The 16,170-nt window shown below is 39.4% G+C and overlaps 1 protein-coding gene across 2 annotated transcripts in view; it reads left to right on the top strand.

Annotated features, from left to right (window-relative positions):
• KIF4A (kinesin family member 4A) overlaps window positions 1-16,170 on the top strand; it is a 138,361-nt gene that overhangs the window by 69,741 nt on the left and 52,450 nt on the right. For both annotated transcript variants that reach the window (XM_067024308.1, XM_059050372.2), the window contains 3 exons: window positions 11,854-11,986; window positions 13,941-13,999; window positions 14,114-14,219. In XM_067024308.1, the coding sequence (XP_066880409.1) occupies window positions 11,854-11,986; window positions 13,941-13,999; window positions 14,114-14,219 (298 nt within the window). The remainder of the gene's footprint in view (window positions 1-11,853; window positions 11,987-13,940; window positions 14,000-14,113; window positions 14,220-16,170) is intronic.

The raw sequence follows: 16,170 nt of genomic DNA, 5'->3' as shown, positions 1-16,170 counted from the left end.
GTGGCATACGGGCTCAGTAGTTGTTGCTCATGGGCTCTAGAGCACAGGCTCAGTAGTTGTGGCACACGGGCTTAGTTCCTCCATGGCATGTGGGAATCTTCCCAGACCAGGGATCAAACCCATGTCCCCTGCATTGGCAGACGGATTCTTAACCACTCCACCAACAGGGAAGTCCCCACAATTTTTAAGAAAGAAAAAACCTACAAGAGAACTAAAAGAAAATATAGGCAAAGTTCTGTGTGCACATAGGTGAAGGTAAAGAGCATTCTATGAATAAAAGCAGTGGCAGAAAACTAAAATAATAGACTGGGGGGGTGTGGAGAGTTGTCGTTTACTGGGTATGGAATTTCAGTTTGACAAGGTGAAAAACTTTTGGAGATCCATTGCACAACAATGTGAATATACTTAACACTGTTGAACTGTACACTTAAAATTTACTGGTTAAGATGGTAAATTTTATGTTATGCTTTTTACCACAATATTTTTTAAATTTTATTGTATTTTTTTAAACAGCAGGTTCTTATTAGTCATTAATTTTATACACATCAATGTATACTTGTCAATCTCAATCGCCCAATTCAGCACACCGCCATACCCACCCCACCGCAGTTTTCCCCCCTTGGTGTCCATACGTCTGTTCTCCACATCTGTGTGTCTATTTTTGCCTTGCAAACTGGTTCATCTGTACCATTTTTCTAGATTCCACATATATGCGTTAATATATGATATTTGTTTTTCTCTTTCTGACTTACTTCACTCTGTATGACAGTCTCTAGGTCCATCCATGTCTCTACAAGTGACCCAATGTCATTCCTTTTTATGGCTGAGTAATATTCCATTGTATATATGTGCCACAACTTCTTTATCCATTCATCTGTCGATGGGCATTTAGGTTGCTTCCATGACCTGGCTATTGTAAATAGTGCTGCAATGAACATTTGAGTGCATGTGTCATTTTGAATTATGGTTTTCTCTGGGTATATGCCCAGTAGTGAGATTGCTGGATCATATGGTAATTCTATTTTTAGTTTTTTAAGGAACCTCCATTACTGTTCTCCATAGTGGTTGTATCAATTTACATTCCCACCAACAGTGCAAGAGGGTTCCCATTTCTCCACCCCCTTTCCAGAATTTGTTGTTTGTAGATATTCTGATAATGCCCATTCTAACTGGTGTGAGGTGATACCTCGTTGTAATTTTGATTTGCATTTCTCTAATGATTAGTGATGTTGAGCAGCTTTTCATGTGCCTCTTGGCCATCTGTATGTCTTCTTTGGAGAAATGCCTACTTAGGTCTTCTGCCCATTTTTTGATTGGGTTGTTAGTTTTTTTAATATTGAGCTTCATGAGCTGTTTATATATTTTGGAGATTAATCCTTTGTCCATTGATTCATTCACAAATATTTTCTCCCATTCTGAGGGTTTTCTTTTCATCTCATTTATAGTTTCCTTTGCTGTGCAAAAGCTTTTAAGTTTCATTAGGCCCTGTTTGTTTTTGTTTTTATTTTCATTACTCTAGGAAGTGGGTCTAAAAAGATCTTGCTGTGATTTATGTCAAAGAGTGTTCTTCCTATGTTTTCCTCTAAGAGTTTTATAGTGTCAGGTCTTACATTTAGGTCTTTAATCCACTTTGACTTTATTTTTGTGTATTGTGTTAGGGAGTGTTCTAATTTCATTCTTTTACATGTAGCTGTCCAGTTTTCCCAGCACCACTTATTGAAGAGACTGTCTTTTCTCCATTGTATATCCTTGCCTCCTTTGTCATAGATTAGTTGACCATAGGTGCATGGGTTTATCAGTGGGCTTTCTATCCTGTTCCATTGATCTGTATTTCTGTTTTTGTGCCAGTACCATATTGTTTTGATTACTGTAGATTTGTAGTATAGTCTGAAGTCAGGGAGTCTGATTCCTCCAGCTCCAGTTTTTTTTCCGTCAAGTCTTCTTTGGATATTCGGCATCTTTTGTGTTTCCATACAAATTGTGAAATTTTTTGTTCTAGTTCTGTGAGAAATGCCAGTGGTAGTTTGATAGGGATTGCATTGAATCTGTAGATTGCTTTGGGTAGTATAGTCATTTTCACAATATTGATTCTTCCAATCCAGGAAGAGGGTATATCTCTCCATCTGTTTGTGTCATCTTTAATTTATTTCATCCGTGTCTTATAGTTTTCTGAGTACAGGTCTTTTACCTCCTTAGGTAGGTTTATTCCTAGGTATTTTATGCTTTTTGTTACAATGGTGAATGGGATTGTTTCCTTAAATTCTCTTTCTGATCTTTCATTGTTAGTGTATAGGAATGCAAGGGATTTCTGTGCATTAATTTTATATCCTGTAACTTTACCAAATTCATTGATTAGCTCTAGTAGTTTTCTGGTGGCATCTTTAGGATACTCTATGTATAGTATCATGTCATCTGCAAACATTGACAGTTTTACTTCTTCTTTTCCAATTTGTATTCCATTTTTTAAAATTTTTCTTCTCTGATTGCCATAGCTAGGACTTCTGAAACTATGTTGAATAATAGTGGTGAGAGTGGACATCCTTGTCTCTTTCCTGATCTTAGATGAAATGCTTTCAGTTTTTCAGCATTGAGAATGATGTTTGCTGTGGGTTTGTCATATATGGCCTTTATTACGTTGAGGTAAGTTCCCTCTAGGCCCACTCTCTGGAGAGTTTTTATGATAAATGGGTGTTGAATTTTGTCAAAGCTTTTTCTGCATCTATTGAGATGATCAAATGGTTTTTATTATTCAATTTGTTAATATGGTGTATCACATTGATTGATTTGGTATATTGAAGAATCCTTGCAGACCTGGCATAAATCCCACTTGGTCATGGTGTATGATCCTTTTAATGTGTTGTTGGATTCTGTTTGCTAGTATTTTGTTGAGGATTTGTGCATCTATCTTCATCAGTGATATTGGTCTGTAATTTTCTGTTTTTGTAGTATCTTTGTCTGGTTTTGGTATCAGGCTGTTGGTGGCCTCATAGAATGAGTTTGAGAGTCTTCCTACCTCTGCAATTTTTTCAAAGAGTTCGAGAAGGATCAGTGTTAGCTCTTCTCTAAATGTTTGAAAGAATTTACCTGTGAAGCCATCTGGTCCTAAACTTTTGTTTGTTGGAAGATTTTTAATCACAGTTTCAATTTCATTACTTGTGATTGGTCTGTTCATATTTTCTGTTTCTTCCTCGTTCAGTCTCAGAAGGTTATACCTTTCTAAGAATTTGTCCATTTCTTCCAGGTTGTCCATTTTATTGTCATAGAGTTGCTTGTAGTAGTCTCTTTTGATGCTTTGTATTTCTGTGGTGTCTGTGGTAACTTCTCCTTTTTCATTTCTAATTTTATTGATTTGAGTCCTCTCCCTCTTTTTCTTGATGAGTCTGGCTAAAGTTTTATCAATTTTTTTTATCTTCTCAAAGAATTAGCTTTTAGTTTTATTGATCTTTGCTATTGTTTTGTTTCTATTTCATTTATTTCTGATTTGATATTTATGATTTCTTTCCTTCTACTAACTTTGGATTTTGTTTTCAGTTTCTCTAGTTCCTTTAGGTGTAAACGTTAGATTGATTATTTGAGATTTTTCTTGTTTCTTCAGGTAGGATCGTATTGCTATAAACTTCCCTCTTAGAACTGCTTTTGCTGCATCCCATAGGTTTTGGATTGTCGTGTTTTCATTGTCATTTTTCTCTAGGTATTTTTTTATTTCCTCTTTGATCTCTTCAGTGATCTCTTGGTTATGTAGTAATGTATTGTTTAGCCTCCACGTGTTTGTGTTTTTTACATTTTTTCTCGGTAATTTATTTCTAATATGATTTCAGTTTCTTAAATTTACTGAGGCTTGATTTGTGACCCAAGATGTGCTTTATCCTGGAAAATGTTCCATGTGCAATTGAGAAGAAAGTGTAGTCTGCTGTTTTCGGATGGAATGACCTATAAATATCAATTAAATCTATCTGGTTTATTGAGTCATTTAAAGCTTGTGTTTCCTTATTAATTTTCATTTTGGTTGATCTGTCCATTGGTGAAAGTTGGGTGTTAAAAGTCCCCTACTATGATTGTGTTACTGTCGATTTACCCTTTTATGGCTGTTAGCATTTGCCTATGTATTGAGGTGCTTCCATGTTGTGTGCATAAATATTTACACTTGTTATATCTTCTTCTTGGATTGATCCCTTGATCATTATGTAGTGTCCTTCTTTGTCTCTTGTAATAGTTTTTATTTTAAAGTCTATTTCGTCTGATATGAGAATTGCTACTCCAGCTTTCTTTTGATTTCCATTTGCCTGGAATATCTTTTTCCATCCCCTCACTTTCAGTCTGTATGTGTCCCTAGGTCTGAAGGGGGTCACTTGTAGACAGCATATATACAGGTCTTGTTTTTGTATCCATTCCACCAGTCTATGTTTTTTGGTTGGAGCATTTAATCCTTTTACATTTAAGGTAATTATCGATATATATGTTCCTATTTCCATATTCTTAATTGTTTTGTGTTTGTTATTGTAGGTCTTTTCCTTCTCTTGTGCTTTCTGCCTAAAGATGTTCCTTTAGGATTTGCTGTAAAGCTGGTTTGGTGGTGCTGAATTCTCTTAGCTTTTGCTTGTCTGTAAAGGTTTTAATTTATCTGTCGAATCTGAATGAGATCCTTGCTGGGTAGGGTAATCTTGGTTGTAGGTTTTTCCCTTTCATCACTTAAAATATGTCCTGCCACTCCCTTCTGGCTTGCAGAGTTTTTGCTGAAAGATCAGCTGTTAACCTTATGAGGATTCCCTTGTATGTTATTTGTTTCTTTTCCCTTGCTGCTTTTAATATTTTTTCTTTGTATTTAATATTTGATAGTTTGATTAATATGTGCCTTGGCATGTTTCTTGTTGGATTTTTCCTGTGTGGCACTCTGTACGCTTCCTGGACTTGATTGACTATTTCCTTTCCCATATTAGGGAAATTTTCAACTATAATCCTTCAAATGTTTTCTCAATCCCTTTCTTTTTCTCTTCTTCTTCTGGGACCCGTATAAGTTGAATGTTGGCATGTTTAATGTTGTCCCAGCGGTCTCTAAGACTGTCCTAAATTCTTTTCATTCTTTTTTCTTTATTCTGCTCTGTGGTAGTTATTTCCCCTATTTTATCTTCCAGGTCACTTATCTGTTTTTCTACCTCAGTTATTCTGCTATTGATTCCTTCTAGAGATTTTTTAAAATATAAATTTATTTATTTTTGGCTGCCTTGGGTCTTCGTTGTTGCACACGGGCTTTCTCTAGTTGTGGCGAGCCGGGCCTACTCTTTGTTGCAGTGCGCACTCTTCTCATTGAGGTGGCTTCTCTTGTTGCAGAACACAGTCTCTAGGCATGCGGACTTCAGTAGTTGTGGCACGCGGGCTCAGTAGTTGTGGCTTGTGGGCTCTAGAGTGCATGCTCAGTAGTTGTGGCACACGGGCTTAGTTGCTCTGCAGCATGTGGGATCTTCCCAGATCAGGGCTTGAACCTGTGTCCCCTGCCTTGGCAGGCGGATTCTTAACCACTGTGCCATCAGGGAAGCCCCTAGAGAATTTTTAATTTCATTTTTTGTGTTGTTCAGCACTGTTTGTTTGCTCTTTAGTTCTTCTACATCCTTGTTAAACATTTCTTGTATTTTCTCCATTCTGTTTCCATGATTTTGGATCATCTTTACTATCATTACTCTGAATTCTTTTTCAGGTAAACTGTCTTTTTCCTCTTCATTTCTTTGGTCTGGTGGGTTTTTACCTTTCTAATTCATCTGCTGCATGTTTCTCTGTCTTCTCATTTTGCTTAACTTACTGTGTTTGGGGTCTCCTTTTCGCAGGCTGCATGTTCGTAGTTCCCGTTGTTTTTGGTGTCTGCCCCCAGTGGGTAAGGTTGGTTCTGTGGGTTGTGTAGGCTTCCTGGTGGAAGGGGCTGGTGCCTGTGTTCTGGTGGATGAGGCTGGATCTTGTCTTTCTGGTGGGCAGGACTGCATCTTGTGGTGTGTTTTGGAGTGTCTGTGAACTTAGTATGATTTTGGGCAACCTCTCTGCTAATGGGTGGGGTTGTGTTCCTGTCTTGCTAGTTGTTTGGCATGGGGTGTCCAGCACTGGAGCTTGCTTGTTGTTGAGTGGAAGTGGGTCTTAGCATTGAGACAGAGATCTCTGGGAGAGCTCGTGCCAATTGATATTATGATGTCTCTGGTGGTCCAGTGTCCTGAACTCAGCTCTCCCACCTCAGAGGCTCAGGCCTGACACCTGGCCGGAACACCCAGACCCTGTCAGCCACACAGCTGGAGTGCCTTTAGAATTGGGGAAGCTGGCCTGCAGTGGCTCTCCTTCTGCACTGCACATTAGAATCACCTGCTCCTTCCTTGTTTTGCCCCAAAAGCAGTGTTCCACAGGGAAAAACAGTGACCTTGAAAATAGTCACAGCTCTGATATGACATTTTTTTCCCTTTTTGCTTAGTTGGGATTCACTTGCTCACAGGGGCCATGTGCAGAGGCCTCTCACCTGGCTCTTCTGACTGGAGTTCCTAGTGCGAATGGCTACCACCAACACCTCAGCTCAGGCAGGCCAAAAAATTACTTTTTATGTAGTAAAAAGTTTATCCATCATTTTTTATTGCCTCCAGATTTTTTAGCCTCTAGATTTATTGAGATATAATTTACATACCATTAAATTAACTAATTTTAAGTGTACAATTCGATGGTTTTTAGTAAACTTACAGAGTGGTATAACTATCACCACAATCCAATTTTGGAACATTTCCGTCACCCCAGAAAGATCCCTTGTACCCATTTGCATCACTCCTGTTCCCAGTCCCAGCCCCAGGCAATCACTAATCTGCTCTCTTTTTCTACAAGATTTGCCTATTGTGGACATTTCATGTATGTGGAATCTTGCAGTATGTGGACTTTTTGTCTAGCTTCTTTCATCTATAATGTTTCTGAGATTATCAGTACTTCATTTCTTTTCATTGCTAAATAGTATTCCATTGTCTGGATATACCACATTTTGTCTATCCGTTTACCAGTTGATGGACTTTTGGGTTGTTTCAACTTTGGGACTATTATGAATTATGCTTCCATGAATATTCACTTGCAAGTTTTTGTATGGACATATGTTTTTTACTGGGTAGATACCTAGAAGTGGAATTTCTGGGTCATATATTTAACTTTTAAAGAAAATGCCAAACTTTTCAAAAGTCGCTACACTGTTTACTTTCTCCTCATGTTTCTGGATTTTGCTTGGTAGTTAGGAAGCTTTCTCTATGCCAAGATTAAAGAGGAAATCACCCAGGTTTTCTTTTACTACTTATGTTGGTTTTATTTTTTACATTTCATTTTTCAATTTGGAGTTTATACTTGTATTTGGTGTGGACCTATTTTCTTTTAATATACTTATTTTCCATAACTCAATCATTTTTTCTGACTATAAAAGTGATACCTTGCCTCTTGTAGAACATTTAGAAAAATATAAAGAATAAATCTTTTTTTTTTTTTTTTTTTTTTTTGTAGTACGTGGGCCTCTCACTGTTGTGGCCTCTCCCGCTGCGGAGCGCAGGCTCTGGACGCGCAGGCTCAGTGGCCATGGCTCACAGGCCCAGCCGCTCCGCGGCATGTGGGATCTTCCTGGACCGGGGCACGAACCTGCGTCCCCTGCATTGGCAGGCGGACTCCCAACCACTGCGCCACCAGGGAAGCCCCAAGAATAAATCTTAAAATTTGCCATAGTTTTATCACCCAGAAATGACTGCCCTTCTCTTTGTAACTCTCCCTCTTGGGTTATTTAATCTTGGTTTCCTGATAATATTTTTAAAATGTTGGATAAAGGAACAGAGGAAAGCTTGGATCTCTTAAAGGGTCTCCTAAAGACCTGTTCTAGTATACCCAGTTTAGAAGCAATTGACCCATCTTTCCTTTCAATTTAGCACAGACCTGTTTCATGTAAGACAAGACTAATGAAAACCATTCCAGACTTCCAACTACCTAGAATATCCTATAGGATATAGTTTTAGCTACACAAGTAACAGATTCTAAGAAACAGTTGATGAATGAAACAATATAACTCTATTGTTCAATGTTTTATAGAGAAATAAAGATGCTACTTTTCTCAAAAATGTATATCTTTAGAGACATTTAAGGCTTTTTACAAATTGTACAGTTAATATACATGGGTTTTTTTTGCTTTTTTCCTTAGGTTATATTCTTTTGTGAATGTGTGTCATTGAAGCTTTTGTATAGATTTTCTGCACGTGTTTGTCAATTTTCACATGCTCAACTGACGAATCCTACTAGCTTTGGCAATTAAATAGCATCTGAAAGAGGAAACATTGGTTTACACTGTATTTTCCCCTGTTTAGAGAAACCTTGGAAATTTTTAGAGGAAAAAACTATTGAGTTAAAAGTATCATTACTGGGCTTCCCTGGTGGCGCAGTGGTTGGGGGTCCGCCTGCCGATGCAGGGGATGCGGGTTCATGCCCCGGTCAGGGAGGATCCCACATGCCACGGAGTGGTTGGGTCCGTGAGCCATGGCCGCTGAGCCTGCGCGTCCGGAGCCTGTGCTCCGCAGCAGGAGAGGCCACAGCAGTGAGAGGCCCGCATACTGCAAAAAAAAAAAAAAAGTATCATTACTTTGGAGCTTGTCAACTTGCATGAATGATGCATGGAAGTTTTCAGTTTAATAACAATAAAGAAATCAGAGCCATCTAAACTAACACTAAATTTACCCATAGTTTATTTTTATAATCCCCATTTTAATTGAACATTCCTTCATAAGAGTTCTAGTAAATTCTCAAGAGTGTAATGAAACCCTGTGGTGTGGCCTTGCTCTTAACTATTTGATAAAGAACATGCTAAGATCTTCTCTAAGACTTCATGGAAATCTTAAACTGGGTGAGAGGGCATCTATTCCTGAAATCCTTTTCTATCCTTTCTTGAGATTGAGAACAGCTGTTCCCTGTCCTTTTTTCTCTTTATTATATCCTTGACAACTATTCATTTTCCCCTTCCGTTTCCTTCAGATCAAATCTTCATGTTTCTTCTGATCTTTTTTTGCCAGTCCTATTTTCTAGTCTTTTGAGCAATTAATCCCAGTGGATTACAAAAAAACAAATCAAAACTGCTTCTTATTGATCTGTTTCAGTAGTCTGGAACTGATGGCAAATAATCTGCATAAATGCCAAACGTTCTTTGAAGCTATTTCTGTCCCTTCCACTGCTATTTGAAATGAATACTATTGTTGCCACCACCCACACTAAGCCATTAAAAGTTGATAGACAAATGAACAGGAGGCTGTGGGTCATCAGTTTGAAGGGAGGCAAGCATTTAGAAGGGAGCATTTGTTTATGGAGAGTTGTGAAATGTGTTCTTAGTGGCCACAGGTCATCATTTCAACTTTTTCACTCCTTAAATGCTATTTCCCTAAACTTTACAGATAATAGGTAATTGACTTATGTTGATCAGCTTAAATTTTGACCCTTAGCAGTGTCACTTCTACCTCCCCCATACCTCTTCCTTCTCTAGTTCCTTAATCTCTAATGAGGGATTGAGAATGAGAAGAGGGAGAGAACATGTATCTTAGCTATTAGTTAGCCTTTACTTCTTACCTACGTGGCATAAATAGAAAGATCTTAGGGCTTCCCTGGTGGCGCAGTGGTTGAGAATCCGCCTGCCAATGCAGGAGACACGGGTTCGTGCCCTGGTCCGGGAAGATCCCACATGCCGCGGAGCAACTAAGCCCGTGAGCCATGGCCGCTAGGCCTGCGCGTCCGGAGCCTGTGCTCCGCAACGGGAGAGGCCACAACAGTGAGAGGCCCGCATACCGCAAAAAAAAAAAAAAAAAAAAGAAAGATCTTAAACCAAGATCCTAAACCTAGAGGTTAGTCATTCTTGTTACAACCATTTCTTGCTCTGAATTATTACCTTCCTCCAAACCATGAATTTAAAGTAGTTCAGGTGTACATTTTTATTTATCCAATATACTACTTGGCTGGAAGTATATATTGGAATGAATGCTTTTTCTAGATTTTGGGGGGGGGGTAATTTTAAACCAATCCCACCCAAAGACCTATGGGATATATATTTTAATCCACCTTTGATATAACTGTTATCAATCGGGTACTTTTTTTTTTGGCTGCATTGGGTCTTCACTGCTGTGCATGGGCTTTTCTATAGTTGCAGCAAGTGAGGGCTACTGTTCATTGCAGTGCATGAGTTTGTCATTGCAGTGGCTTCTCTTGTTGCAGAGCACGGGCTCTAGGCATGCAGGCTTCAGTAGTTGCAGCACACAGGCTCAGTAGTTGCGGCACACAGGCCCTAAAGCACGCGGGTTTCAGTAGTTGCAGTGTGTGGGCTCAGTAGTTGTGGTACGTGGGCTCTAGGGCACACAGGCTTTAGTATTTGTGGCGTGCGGGCTCAGTAATTGTGGCTCACAGGCTCTAGAGTGCAGGCAAAGTAGTTGTGGTGCATTGGTTTAGTTGCTCCACGGCATGTGGAATCTTCCCAGACCAGGGATCAAACCCGCGTCCCCTGCATTGGCAGGCATATTCTTTTTTTTTTTTAACATCTTTATTGGAGTATAACTGTTTTACAATAGTGTGTTAGTTTTTCCTTTACAACAAAGTGAATCAATTATACATATACATATGTTCCCATATCTCTTCCCTCTTGCGTCACCCTCTCTCCCACCCTCCCTATCCCACCCCTCTATGTGATCACAAAGCACAGAGGTGATCTCCCTGTGCTATGTGGCAGCTTCCCACTAGCTATCTAATTTACATTTGGTAGTGTATATATGTCCCTGCCCCTCTCTCACTTCGTCACAACTTACCCTTCCCCCTCCCCATATCCTCAAGTCCATGCTCTAGGTCTGTGTTTTATTCCCGTCCTACCACTAATCTCTTCATGACAAAATTTTTTTCTTAGAGTCCATATATATGTGTTAGCATACGGTATTTGTTTTTCTCCTTCTGACTTACTTCACTCTGTATGACACACTCCAGGTCTATCCACCTCATTACAAATAACTCAGTTTCATTTCTTTTTATGGCTGAGTAATATTCCATTGTATATATGTGCCACATCTTCTTTATCCATTCATCTGTTGATGGATACTTAAGTTGCTTCCATGTCCTGGATATCGTAAATAGAGCTGCAATGAACATTTTGGTACATGACTCTTTGAATTATGGTTTTCTCAGGGTATATGCCCAGTAGTGGGATTGCTGGGTCGTATGGTAATTCTATTTTTAGTTTTTTAAGGAACCCCCGTACTGTTCTCCATAGTGGCTGTATCATTTTACATTCTCACCAGCAGTGCAAGAGGGTTCCCTTTTCTCCACACCCTCTCCAGCATTTATTGTTTCTAGAGTTTTTGATGATGGCCGTTCTGACCGGTGTGAAATGATATCTCATTGTAGTTTTGATTTGCATTCCTCTAATGATTAATGATGTTGAGCATTCTTTCATGTGTTTGTTGGCAATCTGTATATCTTCTTTGGAGAAATGTCTATTTAGTTCTTCTGCCCATTTTTGGATTGGGTTGTTTGTTTTTTTGTTATTGAGCTGCATGAGTTGCTTATAAATTTTGGATATTAATCCTTTGTCAGTTTCTTCATTTGAAAATATTTTCTCCCATTCTGAGGGTTGTCTTTTGGTCTTGTTTATGGTATCCTTTGCTGTGCAAAAGCTTTTAAGTTTCATTAGGTCCCATTTGTTTATTTTTGTTTTTATTTCCATTTCTCTAGGAGATGGGTCAAAAAGGATTTTGCTGTGATTTATGTCATACAGTGTTCAGCAGGCATATTCTTAACCACTGTGCTACTAGGGAAGTCCACAAGTACTTTTCTAATATGTTACTTTCTTTGTCTTAGTGTGGAACCATCAGAGAATCTACAATCCCTAATGGAGAAGAATCAGTCACTGGTAGAGGAGAATGAAAAATTAAGTCGTGGTCTAAGTGAGGCTGCTGGTCAGACAGCCCAGATGTTGGAGAGGATCATTTTGGTGAGGCTTCAAGACTAAACTACTACCAGTCTGGATAATATTACCATATCCTCCCTGGAGTCCCCTCCAGGGAAAATCCAAGAACGTTTAATCAAACATACAGAACAATTAAAAGACTTATACCGTGAACACCTATATATCTACCACAAAGAATCTACATGAAGCCCATTTTATTTATTTATTTATTTATTTTAATTAATTAATTAATTTATTTATTATTTTTGGCTATGTTAGGTCTTCATTTCTGTGCAAGGGCTTTTCTCTAGTTGTGGCAAGTGGGGGCCACTCTTCATCGTGGGGCACAGGCCTCTTGCTATCGTGGCCTCTCTTGTTGCAGAGCACAGGCTCCAGACGCGCAGGCTCAGTAGTTGTGGCTCACAGGCCTAGTTGCTCCGCGGCATGTGGGATCTTCCCAGACCAGGGCTTGAACCCATGGCCCCTGCATTGGCAGGCAGATTCTCAACCACTGCGCCACCAGGGAAGCCCCATGAAGCCCATTTTAAAATGGATTTGTTCTAAAATATCAGAGAGGAAAGAACTAGGTCCTTCTGTCACCTTAAGTTCTGCCTAATCATCCATAATACCAAGTAACTCTCCTCACTAAGATTTTAGTTCCTTTCTATCTCCCTTCCCCTAATGTCACATTTCATATCCCATCCTAACAGCTGCCATGGAGAGAGAAAACATCTGGAAAATTAATTTTAACTCCTTTTACATATGGTTAATTTTCAAATAGTGGATCACTATGTAACTGACTACACCAGTTCTGTATCCTACTACATGTGTGATAGTACCCTCCTAGATCAGTGTGTGCTGGCTCTGTCACTAACATTGTTCTACTAGTCTAAATACAACTCAGTCTTTGATAGCATAGTGATTGCCAGAAATGAAAATGAGTTTCCATCAAAATGTAATTGAACATCTGTAATTTATACACCTTCTCGCATCAGTGTACTCCAGTCAAGGAAAGGTAAGCTGCTTAAAGATTTATTTAAAGGGGGCCAAATCCTAGGTCCATTGTAATGTCCATTACTAGCAGAAGGGTGAAAATGGGATCTAGGGGATTTTTTATATACAGTTTTCTATCTCCAGTGCTACATTTTATGTCTTTGAAGTAACTAGAAGCTGTGCTTCACATGTGAGTGTGGCTCACATAACAGACAGTACTTGTTATTCTAGCCATGTACCCATCTGACCTTTATAAGGTTGTTACAATGGCTGCCCAATAGGTTTATTGTTTGATGTCTTGTCAGAACTTCATAACGAGCACAACAGTTTTGTCCTATATAAACCGTCCTTCCCAAATCTGTTGCAGCATCTAGCATGTTACAGATACTGTGACTGAAATAAAATTGAAAATATCAGTAACCCTTCCCAAAATGTAGCTGCCTCTCTGCCATTTCTTCTTCTCTGCCATCATTCTTATGCCTCATCTTTTTCTTGCTTTCTTTTGCTAAAACTAGTCTACCATATCAGATAGTGTAACTTGAAAAACACCTCAGCTCATATTCAGTGTGAGGCCCTTTTATGTTTTAAATGTCCTTATGGTGGGGCTAGGGAACAGTGTAGTGTAGGAGGCAGTTTTAAAGCAAGTGGGTTTTTTTGCAAACAGCAGGGAGTAGCATGCCAGGAAGTATTGCTTTTTCCCCTAGTTGCAGAGTTCTCTATGGAATTAAGGCTTCACACTCCACCCTATAGTCTGAGCTTCATGGCAAGCATAAGACCCAGCTGCTTGGATGCTATTTTTAGTAGCTCATGTTGACTGAAGGGCTAATTTCCATGACTGTTAAAAAACACATTTCTCGCTAAATAACCAAAGCCCACTAAATCCTCTATTACAGCAAAGGAGTTAGCCTCTCTACCTAGGTTTTAATCCATAGGAGCAGAAGAGAGGGCCTAATTAGGTGAGGCTGTCAGGCAGTGCCACTGATGATCTCCTGGGTCTTTGTTGCAGACAGAACAAGCAAATGAAAAAATGAACGCCAAGCTAGAAGAGCTCAGGAAGCATGCAGCGTAAGTTTCCTACCAGATGTTTATTAGTGACCTATACCACCTTAGTACGGAATCACGGACCCACTGGCCTTTGCAGTATGATTAACCCTTGGGTTCCTTTGCTTGAATTTTCAGCTGCAAAGTGGATCTTCAAAAGCTAGTGGAGACTTTGGAAGACCAAGAATTAAAAGAAAATGTAGAGATGATTCGTAACCTGCAGCAAGTGATTACCCAGCTATCGGTAAGCCAAGTAGGGACAGTGTAAATAGGCATATTGCTTTCTTTTGTTTCTCTTGATGCATATAAACATGTCTAACTCTGCACCTTTTGCTGAAACAACTAGATTGTGAGCTGTTTGAGGACAAAGATCATGGATCATTGGATATGATCTGAATATCGAATTAGTTAAATCAGAAAAACTCACAAGGACTTCCCTCGTGGCGCAGTGGTTGAGAGTCTGCCTGCCGATGCAGGGGACACAGGTTCGTGCCCTGGTCTGGGAAGATCCCACATGCCGCAGAGCGGCTGGGCCCGTGAGCCATGGCCGCTGAGCCTGCGTGTCTGGAGCCTGTGCTCCGCAACGGGAGAGGCCACAACAGTGAGAGAGGCTCGCATACCGCAAAAATAAAGAAACACTCATAGATTACATGTGCAATGGCACATTAATATTTCAGTATTTTAATCAAACACCAGAAGCAGCAACACAGTGGTGCAAAATTGCCTGGGTAGCACGAGCAGCAGTCATTGATTTGCTGTCCTTTCAGTGTAGGCTAACTTAATAAGAGGCCTTATACCATACCCCAATTTTAAATAAGCTGGGTTCTGACAGATAGCATAGAGCCTCCAGGGAATACCGTAGCTCTCTTTTATAACCAGTAATAAATTAGTTTGAATGATCATTCCACTATAAGTTCCCATTTTTATTTATAGAACTAGTATAGTAGTTGTGGGGGGGTTTTGTTGGGAGGGTGGTGGTTTGTTGTTTTTCCCAGAAGAAACATTCTTACAGTCCTACAATCCTAAAAGCCTCTTTTTATTTTTGGTGTTCCTTCTCTATCCTAGTACTTAAGCATAGATATTTTTTTGAAAAATTGAAATCATATTATATTACGGGGTCATGGTTGGTAAAGGGGCTATGGTTTGTTTTGTTCCATCTATACCCTCTTGTTTGTTATTCTGAAGCAGGAATGTGTATGTAAGTGCCTGGTAGTAATTCCTAGGTCTGAAACAGAGGTTTTAATTTTACCAGAACAGTGATTCTCTACCCCGGGTCTTGCCCAGTGTTTTCTAGAGTTGTCAAAAGGGTATCACAAAATCACCCACACCTCTATTTTACTCTTAAAGAGTCAGTGAAAAAATTACCATACAATATTGTAGGGGGAATAGTTAGGATGGCCAGTTCAAGAAATTAAATGAGTAAACTTCCAAAAGACTAGAAAGCAGTGTTTTAGAATAAGTAGTACTGTACAAAATTATTATAGGTAGTCCAAGATGACAGTTCATTTTCCTAACAAACAGGCCATAGTAATTGAGAATCTGAACTCCAAAACCAGACAAACCCTGGTTTGAAGTCCATTCCGCTACTCACTAGCTGTGTAACCTTGCTAAGTACTATATTGATATTGAAAGAAAATAATCCAAGTGACTCAAATCGAGGTTAAAGGCATTATTCAGCTGATGTACTCAGGGATCGCCTGAACTCCAAATAACTCCCCAAGTTGAAATAGGATTGGAGTTTCATACAGTGAGAAGGGAGGGGTGTGATTCCTTGTGGTTTGTCTCAGTTGGCAGTTTTTGTTGTTAATTGCTGTGTATCTTTTGGTTGGAGGATGCTCCAGTTTTCATGCTTCTTGCTCAAGAACACTGGTGCAATCCCATCCTGATAAATGTCCAATTATTTTCAAGAGTTGTTCTTGCAAGCCTTTTTTGTCAGTTTGCCAAGGTTCACAGGTGGGAGAGGTGGCAAAAAATCCTCTCTCATGTCTGTTTTAATCCTCTTACATTAGCAATATGAGCATAGTGTGGTGGGAGCCCAAAGGAAGGGGTGATTAACTGCCTAGAAAATTCAGGAAGAAAAAACTGGGTCCTAAAAAATGAATAGGAGTTTGCCACACAGACAGAGGGGAAAGGATGATCTATCTATATAGAGCAAAAGCAAAGAGGTATGAATGTTTAGAACATGGTAAGAACTT

Source organism: Kogia breviceps, chromosome X (genome assembly GCF_026419965.1).
Source record: "Kogia breviceps isolate mKogBre1 chromosome X, mKogBre1 haplotype 1, whole genome shotgun sequence".
Classification (NCBI taxonomy): Eukaryota; Metazoa; Chordata; class Mammalia; order Artiodactyla; family Physeteridae; genus Kogia; species Kogia breviceps.
Note: the sequence above shows the minus strand (reverse complement) of the source record. Positions and strands in the feature narration are given on the sequence as shown.